Here is an 18740-nt window from a genome sequence, read left to right as displayed (position 1 = left end):
ACCATACACACACACAGACACACACACCCTTTCCCTGCAGCTGTATGTGGTAGCCACCCTCTACCATTAACCGACCTAGCCCCCGAGAATCGATGGCGAGCATAAAGACGATTAATCTTTTCAGGTGCTCCGTGTTGATTGCCTATTACGCGATAATGACACACCCAGGTCCTGTGGAGCACGACAGGGAGGGACAGTCAACATATCCCCCCCCCTCCACGCACCCACCCACCATCAGTCAACAAGTAAACCTATAGATTTACCTCTCGGTGACCAGATGGTGTTGGGCCTTTATGAGGGTGGAAGGGTTGATGGGGGGGGGGGGGGGGGGGGGGGGGGGGGCAGAGGCGGTGAGTTAAAAGAGTGTAACAGACACAGTAGGGGTGTTCAGGAATATACATTTTAATGCAGTCTTTTTGGGACAATGCAGGTATCTCTCTTTGTTTTAGATCCTATAAGCTACCCCCCAACCCATCGACCCCCGGACCTGTTACTCCCCCGGCAGTAACAGCTGCAGCATTAGGGACCTCTGCTGGAGCAGCGGTTGAATTCCTGCCATAGCTGCCCAGACAGGCACTGCACTGAACACATACTGATAGACACACATCATAAGTACCACTGGGGCATGTACACATATGTGCATGCCAACCATCCAGCAAAATGATTGATAATCCATATCATGGAGTTTCTTGAGCATTTCCTCCACATTTGCGTGTGTTTGGTTAGAAGGCATCAAGGAAATCAGATTATTTGGTTGAGCAGTAAAGATCCGTGGCCTGGCTGAAGAGGGCCTCTCCGGCTACGCACTAAGCCAGCAGGACAGATGGAGTATCCTGGAGTCGGACAAGTCCAGAACTGGAACCAAGGCAAGCGCTGGACTGGATTGGTCGAGAGAGGTTCTTAAGCAGTCACCGAGACCTGGTAGAAGGAGACATTAGAAGGATTGAGAACAGAAAGATAAAGAGTTAGGATATGGGCAGGATCCGATGATAACCTCATAAAAGTTTAGTAGGATGTGATCTTGGATCCAGCAGTCCTACTGTCATTTAACAGAACTTTGAGGGGAGGCACAGAGTCTGGGCCGAAAACCAAAATCTTTAATGGAAAGAGTAACAACTTTCAAGTTTCCTGTTTTGTTACGGCAATAATCAACCTAAAAGGCACAAGTGGGTAAAGCATTCAGAAGGGGATTTGAATAAGTGTATTTCTACAGTGGCCACTCTACATGATGTTCATATTGAAACCTTAACAAACACTTTATACAGTTTACTACTGCTGGCCGAGTTTGGGTTCGCCAAGAATGAGCTTAAAAATGCCCGCTTCCAGCCACATGATTGGTCGAAAAAAATATGAAACAAAGGAAGGTGAAACACCCTGTTCACCGAGATTTAAGCTCATCTGCCATCAGACACTAGATGTGTTTACCAATTATTCCCGATCTCCGACGCTTGACAGACAGGATCCAGAACTACCCCCTCTGTCTCACCCCCCACAGAGCAGGCATATGGTCAACAAGGACTGGTCACTTGTGTGCTACTGCAAGGCCTCACACAAAGCATGCAGATCCATCTTGGAGCAAACACACACAAACCCTGTCTGTGTGTGTGTGTGTGTGTGTGTGTGTGTGTGTGTGTGTGTGTGTGTGTGTGTGTGTGTGTGTGTGTGCGTTTCACTCAGTACCGCTGTGTGTATGTGTGTGTGTTTCAGTCTGAATGTGTATGTGGGTTTGGGTGTGTGGGTGTGCTTTAGTCTGACCATGTGTGAGTGTGTCTCAGTCTGAACATGTGTTTGTGTGTGTGTGTGTGTGTGTGTGTGTGTGTGTGTGTGTGTGTGTGTGGCAGACAGACAGTGGACATGGGAGAATTCATCGAGCGTCTGTGAGCCCCGGTCCTGATGACAGCCTGTCCATTTAGCAGGAGCCCGCAGGGATGGTCCTCCGCTCTCTTTTCTTCTAATTGGTCACAAGTGTTGTGTGCCATACGCTCGGCCGTCCTAACTTGCTCCACCCAGTCTAACAACTTGGGGGGTTCTGAACAAGAGACTTGGGGACAACAAACATGGCTGCGGCAGAGAAGTAAATCCAGTGTCTGGCGGGTTAAATTTAGGGTTTGGGTTGTGGGTCTTTTCCTTGTTGATTGCTTGAATGCAAATGTCATTGAAACCCACATTTGGAGGTCAAACATATCTTTGCTATTCAGTACTTTAGTTGCTTTTTTGTGACTTTTTTGTCATTAATGAGCTGGTAGGGGATAAGCTCTAGGATGTCCATAGGTAGACTGCAGACATCAAGGTTTGACACCAGGACTGAGTCAAACACCCTAACGCAAGGCTACCCTGCAGCCTGTGAAGCCCCAATGTGCCATTTCAAACCCTTTCTCCACTGAAATACATCTGACTTTCTAAATTATCATCTCCCTTTGTGGTAACTGTGGACAGGTCACAGTTGAGTTGATGAGCCACGTTTCATTAGCTATGGCAACTAATACAGAGATAAATGAGGACAGGTCACATGGGCGGTTTAACAGCCCTTATTAATGCTGCATGCTCTCCGATTAAGAGGAGACGCAGCATGCATACACACACACACAGACACACAAACATGCCTAATTAGCTAATATGCACTGCAGCTTTAAACCCCCCCCCCCCCACTCTCTCTTTTTAATATGGGGGGGGAGGGGGTGTTTAAGCCTATATGTGTGTTATTTTATCAATGCATGTGGTGCACCCTGGGAAATGCGGTTCAGAGCAATTGGACGGACCACAGAGAACACAAGAGAGGTGACGGCTGTAGCGGAGGAAAGAAGAAACATGACCTTTTATGACACCTTGCACATTGAGGCCCTGTTTCATGTAATGCCCCTTTTATCTTCAGGCTACCAGAGAGGAAATAAATGGGATCTCTTCTATTTAAGTGGATCCGTCTGATGCCTGATGCCTGACGCTCACACACACACACACACACACAGACACACACACACACACACGCTTAGTAGTGCATAATACAGGGTGAAGGTGACACGTGCGATAGCGAAGTTACAGAGTGGCTCCGCGATTAGGGTGGGGTTGTCATGTTCAAAGGGGTAAAAAGCACATGCAGCAGTGGTACAAGTGGGTGGGGTGCTTCTTGTCCCACACACACACTCAGGCACTCCCCCCCCCCCCCCCACACACACACACACACACACACACACACACCCTGGCAACCCGTGTTGGGGCTTCAGACAGAGGAGGGGCCCCGGTGGACAGAGGCCATTACACTAGATCCTAAAAGCAATCACATTAGCACTGGGATGGAACTAAACCATCCACGCTCATTATTCTGCTTCACGGTGAACACACAACAGTGGGGAACGGACGCAGTTAAAATCGTTCTGTGTTACCAAACCCCCCCAGAAACACCATTTATTTTATCCTTTTTATGCTAAAGTGATTTTTCTCCTCCAAATTGATTAATGGAGGAATTCTGTAAAGCTATTGTTGAGAAGCGGAGGGATTGGAGCGAGGGGCTGTTACCGCAAGACGCAGTGCAAAGTGCAGAATGGGGGATTTTTGGGTGACATGAAGGACTCGGGGCATTAGGCCAGAGCCACTGTGCTTTGGTCAAGCTGCGCTGCCTTTCAAACTGGTTCAAATCAACCCCTAAACGATGGAGCAATTAGCCAACGATGGTTCGTGGAGAGACTTCGTTTGCGTCAGGGAGAACCACCACGACTTGGCCAAACGACCAAGTGTGTGTGTTCTCTGGTCAGGAATCCAAGGAATGTGTGTGTGTTCTGGTCAAGAGTCCAGGTGTGTGAGTGTTATGGTGAAGAGTCCAGGTGTGTGTGTTTACATCGAGTTGTGTTCTGGTCAAGAGTCCAGGTGTGTGTGTGTGTGTGTGTGTGTGTGTGTGTGTGTGTTTGTGTTCTGGTCAAGAGTCTGTGTCTCTGTGTGTGTAATGGTAAAGGGGTCTGTGTCTATAAAGAGTCTGTGTGTGTTTGTGAGTGCGTTGTGGTCAAGAGTCCAGCAACGTGTGTGTGTTCTTAGAGGGGGCATACCATTAGGAAAGTCGTATTCATGATGGATGCACTTGGTTAAACATGCATATAAAACCGTATAATAATGCGTCTGCAAGCAACATTTTGAAAGATCATTATATAAACAACACTTAAGAGTGTTGTTTCCTCAAGAGAAAAGAAACATTTATTTTCTCTTAAGGAAACAAAACTTCCTTAAAAGAAAAAGTAACATTCTGTTGTTATAAACAGTGTTCTTGCAAGACTGTCAGCTGTCGCCGTTCAAAGTTGAGGTTTTGGGCCCAAAACCTTTGCGTCGTAAATAATACGTTGAGACAAGATGTTTTAGTGTCTCATGCGAAGCATATGTCGTGTCTATCAGCTGTGAATCCTAACGCATATAATCGAATGACAGGGGGGGTGGGTGTGCGCAATTGGGTGTGTGTGTGTGCGTGTGCAGTCACATTTGCCGCAGTGTCGCGCGCAGTCTGCTCTCTGACAGTAGCGGTAGCCACGTTAGCTGTGACGGTTAGAGCCAGAGGTGTTGCTTTTCCCTCCCCTTTGACTTTTGGGGGGCTTGCTCGACCGGCGAGCCAGGGCCTTGACCCGTGAAGACGCGGCCTGTGGGTGTGTGGGCCCACCGCGGGGCCCGGCTGGGCAGGCAGGGGGATGTAACGGAGGATTCCACTTGAGTGACGCGCCAACGACCGATGGTTATGAGCACGGTGGCTGGGGGTCACACCCTGCATGCCCAGAGACGCTGTAAGGACATGGGTGTCAATCAAGGGACATGTGTGTGCCTTGAAAGTGTGGTTGTCCGCGTGCGTGTGTGTGTGTCTGTGTGTGTTTGTGTACGTGTTTGCGCGTGCCTGTGCATGCGTGTGTGTATGTATGTTGTATGTGTATCCTTAGCATAATTATATTAGGAATGATGTCCCTCCCCCCCCCCCCGAGATTGTCTGTCTGAAACAACAGTGAATTATGGCCCTCGACAAGAAACAAAGAACGCTCTCGCCGGATGCGTAGAACATAGGTGCAGCGGTGTGAACACTGAACAGCTAATTCCTCTTCATCACGGCTGACTGTAATTTGATGTGCCCCCATAAAGAGGATGCATGTCAAGGCTAAAGTAACGACAGGGAGGTGGTGGGTTTGGCGCAGATTCAAAAATGTTAATGAATTGTTGTGTGAGATGATTTGACGTCTCAGCCGGCCTGATTGATTCTCTCGCTGTCCCGTCGTTACCTAGAGGGAACCTCTGAAACAAACAGCGTCTTCGTTTGCCTTTTGGTGGAGGCTGGAGAATACTAGCATTGAGGAAGACAATGACACATATATATATATATATCTGTAATGATGACAAAATACACTGCCAGCTGCTCCTGCACACAGGGGACACATTCGCACAATTGATTTAGAAACTATTTGAATAATATTTCCGCTGCACAAACAAAAACAAAAGAACAACTATATTTACATCGAGTTGCACAATATTTCTTCCCTATACCATTGGAGGCCAGCATATACAGTATAGTGGCAAGCTGAAAGATACTGGTTTTGATCCGGTATATGAAGGCATCCTTGCGCAAGATAACGCCCTACATGCTCTTTAAATAAAATGATTCTGAAGCAGCTTCACATTACATTTACATTTAACATTTAGCTGACCATCATACACACATTCACAACCCGACTCGTCGGGAGCACTTAGGGTTGGGTGTCTTGCTCTGGGACACCTCAACCCTCAGCTGGGAGGACCCGGGGTTCGAACTAGCACAAATTTTTGGTTACAAATCAACCCGCCCTACCTCCTGATCCCCTGCCGCCCCACTTAAACGCTTCCCTGCCGTTTGTCACTTCAACCGACATACCTGCAGCAACCTGATTGGCCAGAGGGTGGTCATGTGTGTAGAAGAGCCTGGCACAGAGCGCCACGAGCCCATCGGCCGTCATCTTCTTCAGGGCGTCTCCGAGCGTGGCCCCGACAGCCTCCAGCAGGGCCCCGGCGGCCTGGGGCCCGGTGGCCTCGGGGCCCGGCACGGTCGGGAAAACTGACAGAGTGAGGGTGGCGTTCTGTTTATCGCCAGACACCACCGCGTGGCTCTCTATCGACATGCACGCCACCTTGGAGGTCAGCTGACAGGAAGTCCTGTCCACGGGGTTGTCCCGGACGGCGGTGGCGTGGAGCTCGACTGCTGCTCCCCTGGGAAGGGCGGGCACCACGGCAACCAATAAGCGGCCACCATGTTGCTCACTCAGAAGATCCTGTAGATATGGACGAGAGACAGAGAGAGAGAGAGAGAGAGAGAGAGAGAGATAAAGACAGAGACAGAGGGAGAGAGAGAGACATAAAGACAGAGACAGAGAGAGAAAAAGAGAGCGTTTTTAAATGAACTAGATGGCAAACTGCACACAGTGCGTGGCGAGCTCTACAATTAAATGTAAAGCCTTGGGGACCCCGCCTGCTGGGCCATCAACGCAGAACGTTATTATAAATAACATAGTATAAAAGCTCTCTTGAATCATCCAACAGAGCAGGCCCTTCTCACCGACTGACAGGATATCAATTAGCGGCTAAGATTGCGTAGTACAATAATAGCAGTGAAAGGGGGCCGTGAAGAATGCATGCGGCATACGGGTAACTGTAAACAAAATGCGCAAAATGATTTGATTTTGAGCCACGGCATCTACAAACATGACAGCTTCTTTCAGGGCTCTTCACCTCCCAGACGATCTTTCTTGACATGTTATGGCAGATTCACACCATTTCACGATACATTTAGGAGCAATCCTGCCTCGGAGTGCAGACATATCTCTTTTCTTTTTTTTCCTCCGGACCTCTGGGGCCATTATCAGTAACGAAATGTTCTAAAGCAGCCCTCAAAATGTGGCCCTTTAATAATACTTGCTGGTGGCTTCATCGGCTAATGGGAGAGAAATTAGTTGTTTTATACAACTGTCATTTCGGCTGGAGTCGATTGGCCGAAAACACTTAACCCCCCTTTTCAATTTGCCAGATCAATTTTCATCCACTTACACCGCACTTCGTAAGTGCAGAATAATAACAGGGTGCATGCGCTTTTATTTTGAAATTTACAAAAAAAAAAAAGAAAAGAGAAATCATTGACAAGACGAGGCGCAGAACGGTGCAGGATTTTAGTATTTGTTGCACTTCGCCAGACCGACCCCGGCGTGACCCGGTCTGCGTTGGCATCGGCGGAGCACTCAGAACAACAACAGTGCTATCAGCATGGAGCGCTTTGCCTGACGGACTGAGGTGGGGCGCGCACACGCCCTCTTGCTTTGATACGTGCGAGATTAGCACTCCGGGGCAAACACCCTCCAGTGTTCTCCTGGAGGGAGAGAGGAGGCGGGGGGCGGGGGGGGGAACTCATGTGCTTGTCAATAGTGATTGCCCAGGGAGCAGAGGAGAGAGAGAAGTGACAACATGTAAGTCGGCGGCGGGGTGGGTGTGTGGAAGGAGCCTTGCTCAGCCATGCTTAAAGGCCACCCTGCAGGCCCTGGGTGCTGGGGAACTATAGGAGCAGCCAAGCGTCCACTGCGGGGAGGAATCTGAGGAGCTCCCAGCAGGCTGAGCCGACCCGTCCCAGCCCCTGCTAGGCCGGATCCAACCCACCTGTCTGAGGGGCTCTAGTCAGACAACTACATGGCCTATGGGTTTGTGTATGCCCTGAGAGATTCACAGAGAGAGAGAGAGAGATTCACAGAGAGAGAGAGAGAGAGAGAGAGAGAGATAGTAGCGCCTGACATCGATGGATGAATCCAATAAAATTAAGCAGGTTTTGATGTACGGCAATTGCTCTGTGGTCTCTCTCCCTCTCCCTCTCTCCCCCCACACAACCCACCCCCAGCCAATGCACGGCCGACAGGTAAAGCCAGAGACCTGCAGCCGGTGTCTGCTGGGCTCGGCACACTGCTGCACAGCGGAGGAGAGGAGGGAGGGTGGAGGGGGTGTGACCCTGCTTCTTTGTGTTTGTTTTCTTCTCTCCCCTGTTTCCTCCCCCTCCCTCCCCTCTCCCGCTAACCCTCACTGTGGCGGGGGCCCGCAGCGTGCGCCGGGGTCCCGGTCAGTGGGCCGGGAGGCGTGAAAGCCGAACGGTAAACACGGTAATAAGGAAGTGGTGTAAAGGCGGAGAGCAGCGGGGAGCTGATGGGGCCGGCCCGTTTAGCCAGTTCCCCTACATTTCCTGCCCGGCGGGGGGGCCTTCAGTATGTGGCTCTGTGCCTCCGCGCTACTGCACCGCCCGTCCACATTACAGTAGATCTGTCCCCCGGCCGCCCCTCCTCTTGCTACTACCTCCACAAAAACACTCTCTCTCTCACTCTCAAATATCTGCACTCCCTGCCTGTCGATGCCTCCCTCTCTCTCTATAGCTACCCCCCCTCTGGCAATCTATCCCTCCCTCTCTCTCTCTTACTCTCTACAACCCTCTCTCACTTTGTCCCTCTCGCTCTCCATCAGTCTCTGCCACATCATTCGTCCAAACCATTTTGTTAAAAATGTATTTAGAGAAAGCGGGACTCTGCGGGGGACTCACGATTTGAGTGCATAAGGAGAGCAAAGGAGCCATGGGGGCGGGAGGAACCGCCTTAATCGCTTCCACGTTTGTAAAGACGATCAGATAAAACAATTTTGTGGAATAAATAAATAAATCTTGCCAATAAAAAAAAGAGTCAAAAGTGTCCATCAAAGCCGTAAGTACAGAATTATATATTTTTTGTCTTGCAAATAATGTTTCCAATAATAATAAATAGCCCGACTTTCAAACGCTTGAGGAAAAACAAAAACAATCACCTGTAGATGAACATGTGTCGCTGACATGTTGTCAAAGAAACATCATCGCCACGGAAACAACAAGTCAATTTAACAATTATCGACTGATCGCATAAACACCTTTCCTGTTTCTACCCCCTTGCAGGAGCAGTAGTGCCAAATATACATACCTGTTCACAAACAGACACACGCATGCACAAACACACACACACAAAAACACGTGCTCTCAACACATTTCAATAACACCATAAATACAATTTTAAACTCTGCAACTCGTGCATGCTCCCAATTAACCCTTCATGCTTTGACTCAAAGTCACGTTAAATGACTTTCGGAGCACTAGTTAACTTCAGACGTATGCACTTCACTAACCTTTAAAAAAGTGTGTGCGTGCATCTGTGAGGGTGTCGTTTATATAAAAGATTATCTTAAAGGAAACCTTCGGGGCTTTTCAACCTGGAGCCTGATTTGAGATCATTTTGGGTCAAAGGGGCTATTGCGGACATATATGTTTCACATTGGTCCAGTATTGAGCGAGAACGCTTCACCCATTATCCGTAGCATGGATCCATCCTGTCCGATGGATCCACAGTGGTGGACAGTCTCTTTGTTTCACATGCAAAGTCATGCACAGAGACGTGGACGTATTAAATATACATTTCCATTTGAAATTTGATCTGCAAACAAAATGGTAGCACGGCCACTTTTGTCAAACTGTGAAATGTGAAAGCGTCTTAAGGGGGGTTTTAAGGATTTTTAGCTGTGTAGTGTTATGTGGCATATTTTTGCGGTTATTTATTTGATCGGTTTGGATAACATATGGTAAATGTAATGCATAAACAGAAAAGCAAAAATTATTTAAATACATCACAATGTAATAATTTTCTTATTTTCCAATCATTATTTTGCGTAAAACTGTAACTTTGTCATCATGAAATGATTATAATGATCATATAGTAGTAGAAATCTACACCATTCAGTGTATCAGTGCACAGTTCTTATTTTGTTTGGAGCCTCCATCTGTGGTAACCCCACTCCCTTCTCTCTCTCTCTCTCTCTCTCTCTCTCTCTCTCTCTCTCTCTCTCTCTCTCTCTCTCTCTCTCTCTCTCTCTCTCTCTCTCTCTCTCTCTCTCTCTCTCTCTCTCTCTCTCTCTCTCTCTCTCTCTCTCTCTCTCTCTCAGTGGGAGCTGTGTTACTGGCGTTTGACCCAAGTTAAATATTCCCACTATACTCTACTTCAAATGAGTACCGGCGCTTTGTGTAATCCCTACCCCAGGGAACGAGAGCGTTTGAATGAAACAGAAAGCCCCGACTGCCAACACCAGCACCACCAACACCTCCACCACCACAACCACTTTCGCCCCCCTTCCTCTCCCCACCTCATCCTTTCCTCCCTCTTGCCTCAGTGTTGTGAGGATAGTGGGGGAGTGGGAGATCAGGTCAGGGAGGAAGTGATCCCCTTGGGTTAGGCTGTGCTCAGGGGGAGGCCAGCTCACCTGTTTGGTGACCAAGGTGACACGCCCCCATCCCCAGCGCTGTCAATCAAGAAATGGGCTCAATTCAGAGGCCCATTTATCCCCTCCTTTGGGAAAACTCAGGTGAGGCCGCGAACAAATATTTTGATTTGCATTGACGAGGCTTGTGGAAAGGGACACCATTGAGCTCTGTGAGCCCCTCTAGGAGGGTCCTGGGTTGTCTCCCAGAGCTATGTACATTACACCGTGATCTGAAGCTCAAACACAACACCACCAGCATCCAATGACAGGACGGCTTCTGTACCACCGGGGGATGCCTATTAATGTGCCAATAAGTCAATATAATGAATTGCTTCATTAATCATTGATATAAAATACAATGCATATTTCATTAATAATAGCACTTTGAATTACCTCCACTGAATAAAACGACATTTCAAAAGTAATCATTTAAGTTTGTTTTAAATGGATCTTTTTTAAATCCATGGCAAGATCCATTAAAAGGGGCAATGGTGCCAACCTACCCACTGCCAACCTACCCTAGTCTCTCCAGCTAGCTTCCACCACACAGAGACCAGATCCACACAGGAGGTGGTCTCTCTCTCTCTCTCTCTCTCTCTCTCCCTCTCCCCAGGCCCCCTCCTCCCTCGGCTGGGGGAGAGATTACTGAAGGAGGAGCAGGACTGGCAGACTGGGAGGCTAGTGCTCCTCTCTTAGCCGTGGGGAGCAGAGGGTTAGAGCCGGGCAGGAGGAGGAACGGAGGGGACTTCTGGAAGTGGGGGGTGACAGGGGAAAGGGGGAGGTTGAGGGGAGGAGGATGGGGGATAAGCTGCTCCAAAATGGCGCGTGGGGGCTAAGGATTAAGAGGGGGACAGGGGGAGGGTTCTGAGGAAGACATCTGCTTCTGTGCCAAGTGCCGCATTATCAAAGACGCCAGCGTTTTCCCACATCATCAACATTTCATGAGTGCACTCGCTGGTAAATATCCTCCCCAGCAGCCAGGGTCTCAGAGGAGGCCAGCGAGACGGGAACTTTGGCTTTATTTAACAACTACGCTGTGCTCACATATCATCCTGAAAGGCCTTTTTTATCTTTACAATTTTGAATACCGTGTTCCAGTTCATTTGGTTTTTTTTATGGTGACATGTTGTTTTTTTGCATGCTCAATTTATGTTATTTTCATTTCGGTTACGTCCTTTGTTTTATTATTTTATATTATTTTAATATTTACTACTAGACATGTCCTTAAGGAGCCGGTAGGGGTTAGGTATTTTGTTCAACGGTACCTAGAGCTTAACTGCAGACTTTGGGAATTGCACCCAGAACATATTCCCTTCGGAGTAACACCCTAATCAAGACTACAATAAAGACAAAAACTCTTCCGCCGCTTATCAAAGGGAACAGATATTTTTCCTTTGAGACAGATAACAAGAGATCTGAGAGAGTTAAGACCGGAAACAACAGTCATCCCGACTCCATATTCCATGAATATGGTATCAAGGTATCAAGGTCGAATTTCTGAAAAACATCCAAAAAATGGCTGACCTCCTCTTTTGCGGTCCGTAGCAGGTCGTCCCAGACGTCCCGCACCCCTTTGACGTCCTGCCGCTTGGTGACGTAGCAGTGGGCTTGGAGGATGTGTCCCAGGGTGAGGCAGCTGGCGACGGCCTCCAGCACCTTCCTCATGTGGCTGAAGGCCATGCGGGCCTGGGCCCTGGAGCAGGCCTTCACTAGCTCCATGGTGCAAGGAACCAGAGCGACCTGCCCCGCGCAGAACACACAGTCGCCCACCTGGTATGGGGAAGCATATGGTCAGGACAACAAGCTCAACAATAGGATACAGATTAAAACAATGATATCAAGGGTTATGGATAATGACACATGTTGTATATGAATTAGAATATTATATTTGCTTTGTTTAGTCGTTTAGCTGACCATTTATTCCAAAGCAAATAAGTGTTTATTGGTATGCAACAGTAGATTCCGATTTTATTCAAGAGAAAGCAGGGCTATGGTATCAGGTCTGCAGAGAATGGTCCGGAACACAGATCCTTTTGCCTTTGAGTTAAAGTCCCTTAGCTCTAGACTTTCTTATCCTATACCAGGCCTACATATTCCTGGCGCACTTGAAGAAATTCTGCTTACACATATTCAGAAATGCACAGGCCACAAAGTAATCTCCACCAAATGATTTCATTGTTTAGAACTCAATTACAGGCTATTCTATGAAGGTATCATCTCCTGAAGCAATGATGCAGCTGCATAGCAGTAATTTCATACAGTATTAAGAAAGTAATTAAGGCTATGTATTTATTGTATTTCAAAACTCCATTTCACACTAGATTTCACGCAGATACTAGATTCCCATTATGCGTTCACAAATATTTTTTGGATGACAAATCCAAAGCGCTATGAATACTGTTCATTGGATATTCATTTTGGTTTATTTCAAGAGATTAATTACTAAGTAAATCATTCTTCACATCACATCAAACAAACGTAATTAGAAATATCGGCAGCACTAGAGATGTCGAAGATAAAATAACAGAATAAAAAGCATCCCAGAAAAGGTGTAATAATCAAATTAACATTAATTAGCAGCACGTATTTAAACAGCCGTGAATCAATTATCAAGTTCCACCCTTTCATTACAATTTTGGCAGTTTGCTATCACCAATAAAGCTGATTAGACGAGCATACTACCTAACCCTTTTTTTGTTGTTTAGCGTGCCAATGTGTGTCTGTTATTCATCGTGATAATTAGCCATGTGATAATTAGCCCATATCCTTGGGTAAATATTCCTGGTTGGATCCTCGACTTCCTCAACTAAATAATGCACCCCAGAGAGAATAATCTATGTGATTAATTCAAAGGGCAAGAAGAGCAGCAATGACTGGTGGCACTTGGGGAGGGTCAGGGGTCCACAGAGACCCCCTGGTAAGGACGTGGGGACGGCGTAAGGACGCCGATCATCCACCCCGGCCTAATGCAAACAGCTGCGAGTGACACAATGATAATTGGTGCCCTATGTGAGCAACACGTTCAGACCCCCAGAGAGGATCAAGCCGACCCCTCCCCCCCCCCCCCAACACACACACACACACTTCTGAAATCGATGGATACACGGTCCGACACAGCGCGCTTAGCTGATTAGCAGAGGCACATTCACGGGTATCGCGTTTCACAGTGCAGATTACCAGGGCTAAAGTTGACCAGGGGTATTAGTGGAGATTTAGCACCTTCTTATGTGCCCCCCCCCCCCCCCACACACACACACACACACTCCCCCCGACACACACACATCAAACCCCTTTTAAACATGGCAAACACGCTCCGTGTCTGACAGCCGCTTAAAGCGTAGCATGTTGAGGAAGGGGGAACTTTTAACACCCTGTATGTGGAACCATTTTTTGTTGATGTCAAACCGACGGAGACCAAGGCTGGCACCTCCCAGCTGGGACAGGATAATGGAGTGGTGAGGGTGGTTGGCTGGGTCAGGGTTCAGGGTTTGGACCGCTGTGTCCACCTGTAGGCCTCCCCCCTCCCCCCCTCCCCCTTCAGACTCTGGGCTTCCAGAGGTCACAGATCTTGAGCTCAGGACCCTAGTTCAACCCACCTTAACAACTGCAAGGGTTGAGAGAGGGAGAGATGGAGGGGATTTGAGGAAGGATGGAGCGGCTTGAAGATTTCCAATAGTTTCTTTCAAATTCCCCAATAAGGCCTCTGGCCTTACGGCACCGACATCTGCACCTTAGCAACAACAAGGGGCAAGATATTCTAGTGCTCATTTTACTTCTGCCCTGCTGAAAGGTTTTGGTTTGAATCCCAGTGGTGCAGAGAGTCTCCTCCAGCAAGAGGCCTAACAGCTGCCTGCTCATTAATTTATCTTTAAGATAAATGGGAGGTTCCCTGTGAGACGCTTTGGATAACAATGTCTAAATAACGGCAGTATAACAGCTGTGGCTGTCTTACAACTATGGCTAAATAAGGAAATAGCGAAAAGTTAAACTTTACTGCCATCCAACTATAAGCCATCATATGTACTATGAGCCATCACATCTACTAGTACTATCTACTGAGAAATGCTTGATCAGGATGGGTGTGTGAGGGTCTAGGATCCCCCTCCCACCCTAATAACCATCAGGAAGGGGAACCCTCTCCCTCGATTTGGAATTCAGAGAGAAGTGCTGCCATTTGTTGATTTGAATATCAAAAGGGGTCTGGCGCCGGGCCCCTTGACGGTTAGAGTTAAATTCCCTACAGCATCCAGCAAGCAGGTGTGTGATGATCAATTATTAAGGATCCCACTCTGGTTACTCTTGGTGGGAGGTGGGACACAGGACTAGGGAGTGCAACAGAGCTGGGAGTTGTGGGGGGTGTATCCTTCAACAGTAGACCTGCAAGGATGGTGGGGGGCAAGGCGAAGGTAGGAGTGAATTCTATTTACATAAAATTAACAGTTCAAAAGAATGAGTCCACACACCAATCAAACTTGTTAATTGACTGTCAATGGCGTGTCCCTGAATATACAACATAACTACATTATTCATCCCGGGCCCTGACAGCATAGACAGTCCAATTTGCATGGGCGTTCTAAACGTGATCAACAACCACACAATGCCACATACATTTTTAATAAGACGGAGATGGGAACCCTTAATATTCATGAGGGTCAAACAATTGCATATGACATTAAACTTTCCTTACCAAGATAAGTATTTTTTTAAATGCTGGGGCTTTAGCAATCTAAATGGCCCACAGAGAACAGAAAGGGAAACAGTGTATTACAACATTCCAAAGATACCTAGCGCACGCATGTAGAATTTATGAAATGGATTTCATTAATATTCAATCATTTTTTCAATGTTAAATATGAATGTATAAAGAATACTACATGTTTTTTTTTTTCGTTTGACAAGTTATTCTACAATTATTTTCTGTCAAACGTTTGGAGGACAAAAATTTTAATTGTACATTTAGAGTTTAAAACTATAGTTCAATTACACTGACTCTGACACCAGCATTTCCCACAACCTTATTTCCACTACAATCCCTCGAAGCTAAACAACCTCGACAACTTGTCAATCGCAGAACGCTTTGCCTTGCAAAGCATTAATTAAAACTATATTTTGTCTTCATGCTTTATCAACCTTTATTTCATGGTTTAAACCCCATCATTCTCCATAAACCCAATTGTGTGTCAAAAGGTCTTTGGGCCCAAAAGACATTGTTTTCCTTTTTCTCTCCCTCCGTCTCTCTCTATTTCCATCACTCCATTCTCCCCTCTCTCTTCCTTGCTCCGCACCAATCTGTATTTCTGTCTCTAGTCCCCTCTCCTAATATCTCTCTCTCCCTCTCCTGCCCCTCTCCCTCTCTCAATATCTCTCTCCAGTCAGTAGGACATAAGATGTAAATGCAGTTGGACAATGCCAACCATGCCCTCAACAAAAAGTGTTTTGGAAGACACAAGAAGTTTTGAGTTGCTGGTTCCAGGTTGTTTCTTTACGTTATCAGAGAGCTTGAAGGCCGGACCAGACGGGATGTGGCTGTGTTCACACCAGTGCTGGAGGCCATCCCTCACCCGGTCTCACCCAGGGGGTGTCTCGGAGGGTCATTAGCAAGGCTGTGCGACGGTATGGATGAACCAGACAGGGCCTGGGTAGAATGACCTGTGGTATCGATAAACAGTCAGGTTCTCCCCCTGCACCGTCCCAAGGACAGAGAGAGGTGGAAACCCACTCTAGAGCTACCGATCAGATATGCTAATAGTCACGTTCACCCTCCCCACCCCACCCCACCCACCCGCTGAGGCCTCATGCATAATTTAAGCGGGGGGGAAAATGATAATACAAAATGTGTAAAACGGTTGAGATTAGTATGGTGTTACTTTTCCTTAATGCAAGGACACGTGTAACCGAGCTGAAAGGGTATGCAATCGGTGCCCACGAAATACATGCCCTTGTATTAAATTGTCCGCGAATCAATGGTTTTCTGTCTGTGTTTACAGTATGAAGACAGGTCAACAGGACCTATGAAAGTGTTTGTGGTCAAAGACAAGGGGAAGGAAGGGGTTAGTGCACCTGGACACTAGTGGCATGGCTTTCCAGAATATGACAGGTATTAAAGTTAAAAACAATATTTTATATATGTTCTCTATTAAATCCTTAATGGATTAAAAATCTCTTGGAGGCAAAAATGTATTGGGTGTGAGTTTAATTCATTACTTCATATATATTTTTATATTTATATATCTTTTGGCCAGGGATTTGACGCGCGGTGACTGTTTAATCTGTGCGTGGCGGATGGCAGTTTGTCAGTTCTGTGTGCTGTGCATGATTCGATCTGGTAAAAACTGTCTTTCAGTCTAAGGCTCTCCTTCAGCATTAGCCGGATTCAAAGCAGATCACGTCAGGGAGCGAGAAACCGTATGAGATTGGCTCATGTTGTACGACAGCCACCCCCCCCCCCCCCCAAACCCGCCGCAAGGAAATCCTTGCTTCTTCTGACACCTTATTTATTTCTACACATACAAATCTTTCGGAAGAACCCCTCCACCCACCATCACCATCACCTCTACTGCCATCACCCCCATCTCTTCTAACCACCCTCACTAAAATCACTATAATCGCCACCACCACTACCCCCATCACTACAACCACCATCACCACCACTACCCCCATCACTACAACCACCATCACCACTGTTAACAACACTCCCACTTATCCCACCAGAACAACCACCATCACCACAACCATCACTACAACCAACCTCATCACCCCCCTTTCTGCTACAACTCTCCCTGTAACATGGGATTTCACAGGAATGTAGAGAGAGAGAGAATCTACCTGGTTCGTAGTTTGCGTATTTGTATGCAAGTTCTATTCTCAGCTCTCTTTGTGCTCCAGTTGGAGCCTGACCCTTGTTATTGCTCAACTGTCAGAAAATATCACCATCACAGCGACACAAATAGTCATAGTAAGTGCACGCAGCATAAGAACAACAACAACAACAACGACGAATAGAACCAAAATCTCAACAGATTTATTTTAGGTATTTAAAAATAGTACTTGGACAAAACGCAATTATGAAGTATGGGATGGAACACAAGGAGTTATTTGTCCCCTTTACACACAGACACACACCCACACACAGTAATTCTGACGATTAAGCATTTTCATGACGTGTGGTCTGGTGCTGGGGGGGGGGGAGAAATTGTCCTAGACACCCCCAAGACTGTCGTTTTCTCATTGGATGGTATTTAGTTGTATATTTCCGAGCCTATCTGATTGGCTGTCCATCCTCCCCCGTGGTGGCCAATGGAGGGGAGGTGAGCGGCGCAGTGGAAGAGAACCACTGTCACGTTTGCTCTGGTCAACTTAATGCTGATGATCCCCCCACCCATCTCCCCTCTGCCCCCACATCAAGGTCAGACAGAAGTCTGACCGCAAGCACATTGGAGAGAATCACTCAATGTTCAAATGTTACGCATATGAATGAGACAGAAATAAATATTGTTTCATATTTGAGCCGGATTGTAATATATAAAATAAAAAAGCAAAGATTCGTAGTACTTGATCAGCTGCTTGATCGACTGCCCATAGTGACAGTTGCATGTTGCATGGTAATACAGGATATTTAGCTCACCAGTGTATTGTAGTGTTAGTCATAGTCTGTGAATGCGGAGTGATGGAAGGGCACGTTGCGTTGCGTTCGGGCCAAATGCCCTACCGGCTTCAAATGTCTCTGCCTAACATTTTCTGACAAATTGGTTGTGAGGTTTTTTTTTTTGCATTATCTTTTTTATGACTGATGCACATATCGCAAAAAAAAAAAACCCTCCTGCCATGCATCCACTGTGTGACCTGCCCGCGGGACATGACAAGAGCCTCCACGCATCGCTCTATCAAACTGCATCTTTCCAGGACAATGCTAAATTATGACAAATTCCATCATCCTGCATTATGCGCATTGCTGCTAATCTCCCTAATTCGCGAACATGGCGTAGGCTCTAGCCACCTCCGCTGAGGGGCATGTTGTCCGGTTGAATGATGTTGAAACGGTTACCCTTCTCACCCCCCGTCCTCTCCCCTCCCTGCAGTACAGCTGCGACCACCCTGTCCTTTTTGGACAGGATGTTTTCTCGTATTTTCTTATTACATTTTTTGTCTTGTTCTTCAGTTCAGATATATGTACCCGTTGGTATTTTCATTTGGGCTAGTAGGCCTTAAACTATGGACACACACACACACACACACACACACACACACACACACACACACACACCCAAAAACACACACACACACACACACACAACTGTGTTGCTGTTGTTCATTTGAATCTCTTCAATTTGTTTTTAATCCTGTGTGTTATGTGTGAATGTGTTATATTTGTCTGGTATGATATTATATTCAGAATTAAATAGTAGAGTAGAAGAGTTCAGACACCATACAGCTAAACAAGACAAATAGACAGA

General features: G+C 46.9%; 1 protein-coding gene across 1 annotated transcript in view; it reads right to left on the bottom strand.

Annotated features, from left to right (window-relative positions):
* Positions 1–557: 557 nt before the first annotated feature.
* The window catches only part of dph6 (diphthamine biosynthesis 6), a 61361-nt gene continuing 43178 nt past the window's right edge, over positions 558–18740 (bottom strand). Inside the window, exons 13-15 of the mRNA XM_079751735.1 lie at positions 11812–12057; positions 5867–6260; positions 558–918 (exon numbers count right to left, since the gene is read on the bottom strand). Coding sequence (XP_079607861.1) covers positions 800–918; positions 5867–6260; positions 11812–12057 — 759 coding nt within the window. The 3' untranslated portion in view covers positions 558–799. The remainder of the gene's footprint in view (positions 919–5866; positions 6261–11811; positions 12058–18740) is intronic.

Source organism: Pollachius pollachius, assembly GCF_949987615.1.
Source record: "Pollachius pollachius genome assembly, chromosome: 15".
NCBI lineage: Eukaryota > Metazoa > Chordata > Actinopteri > Gadiformes > Gadidae > Pollachius > Pollachius pollachius.
This window is presented reverse-complemented; position numbering and strand designations above follow the sequence as displayed.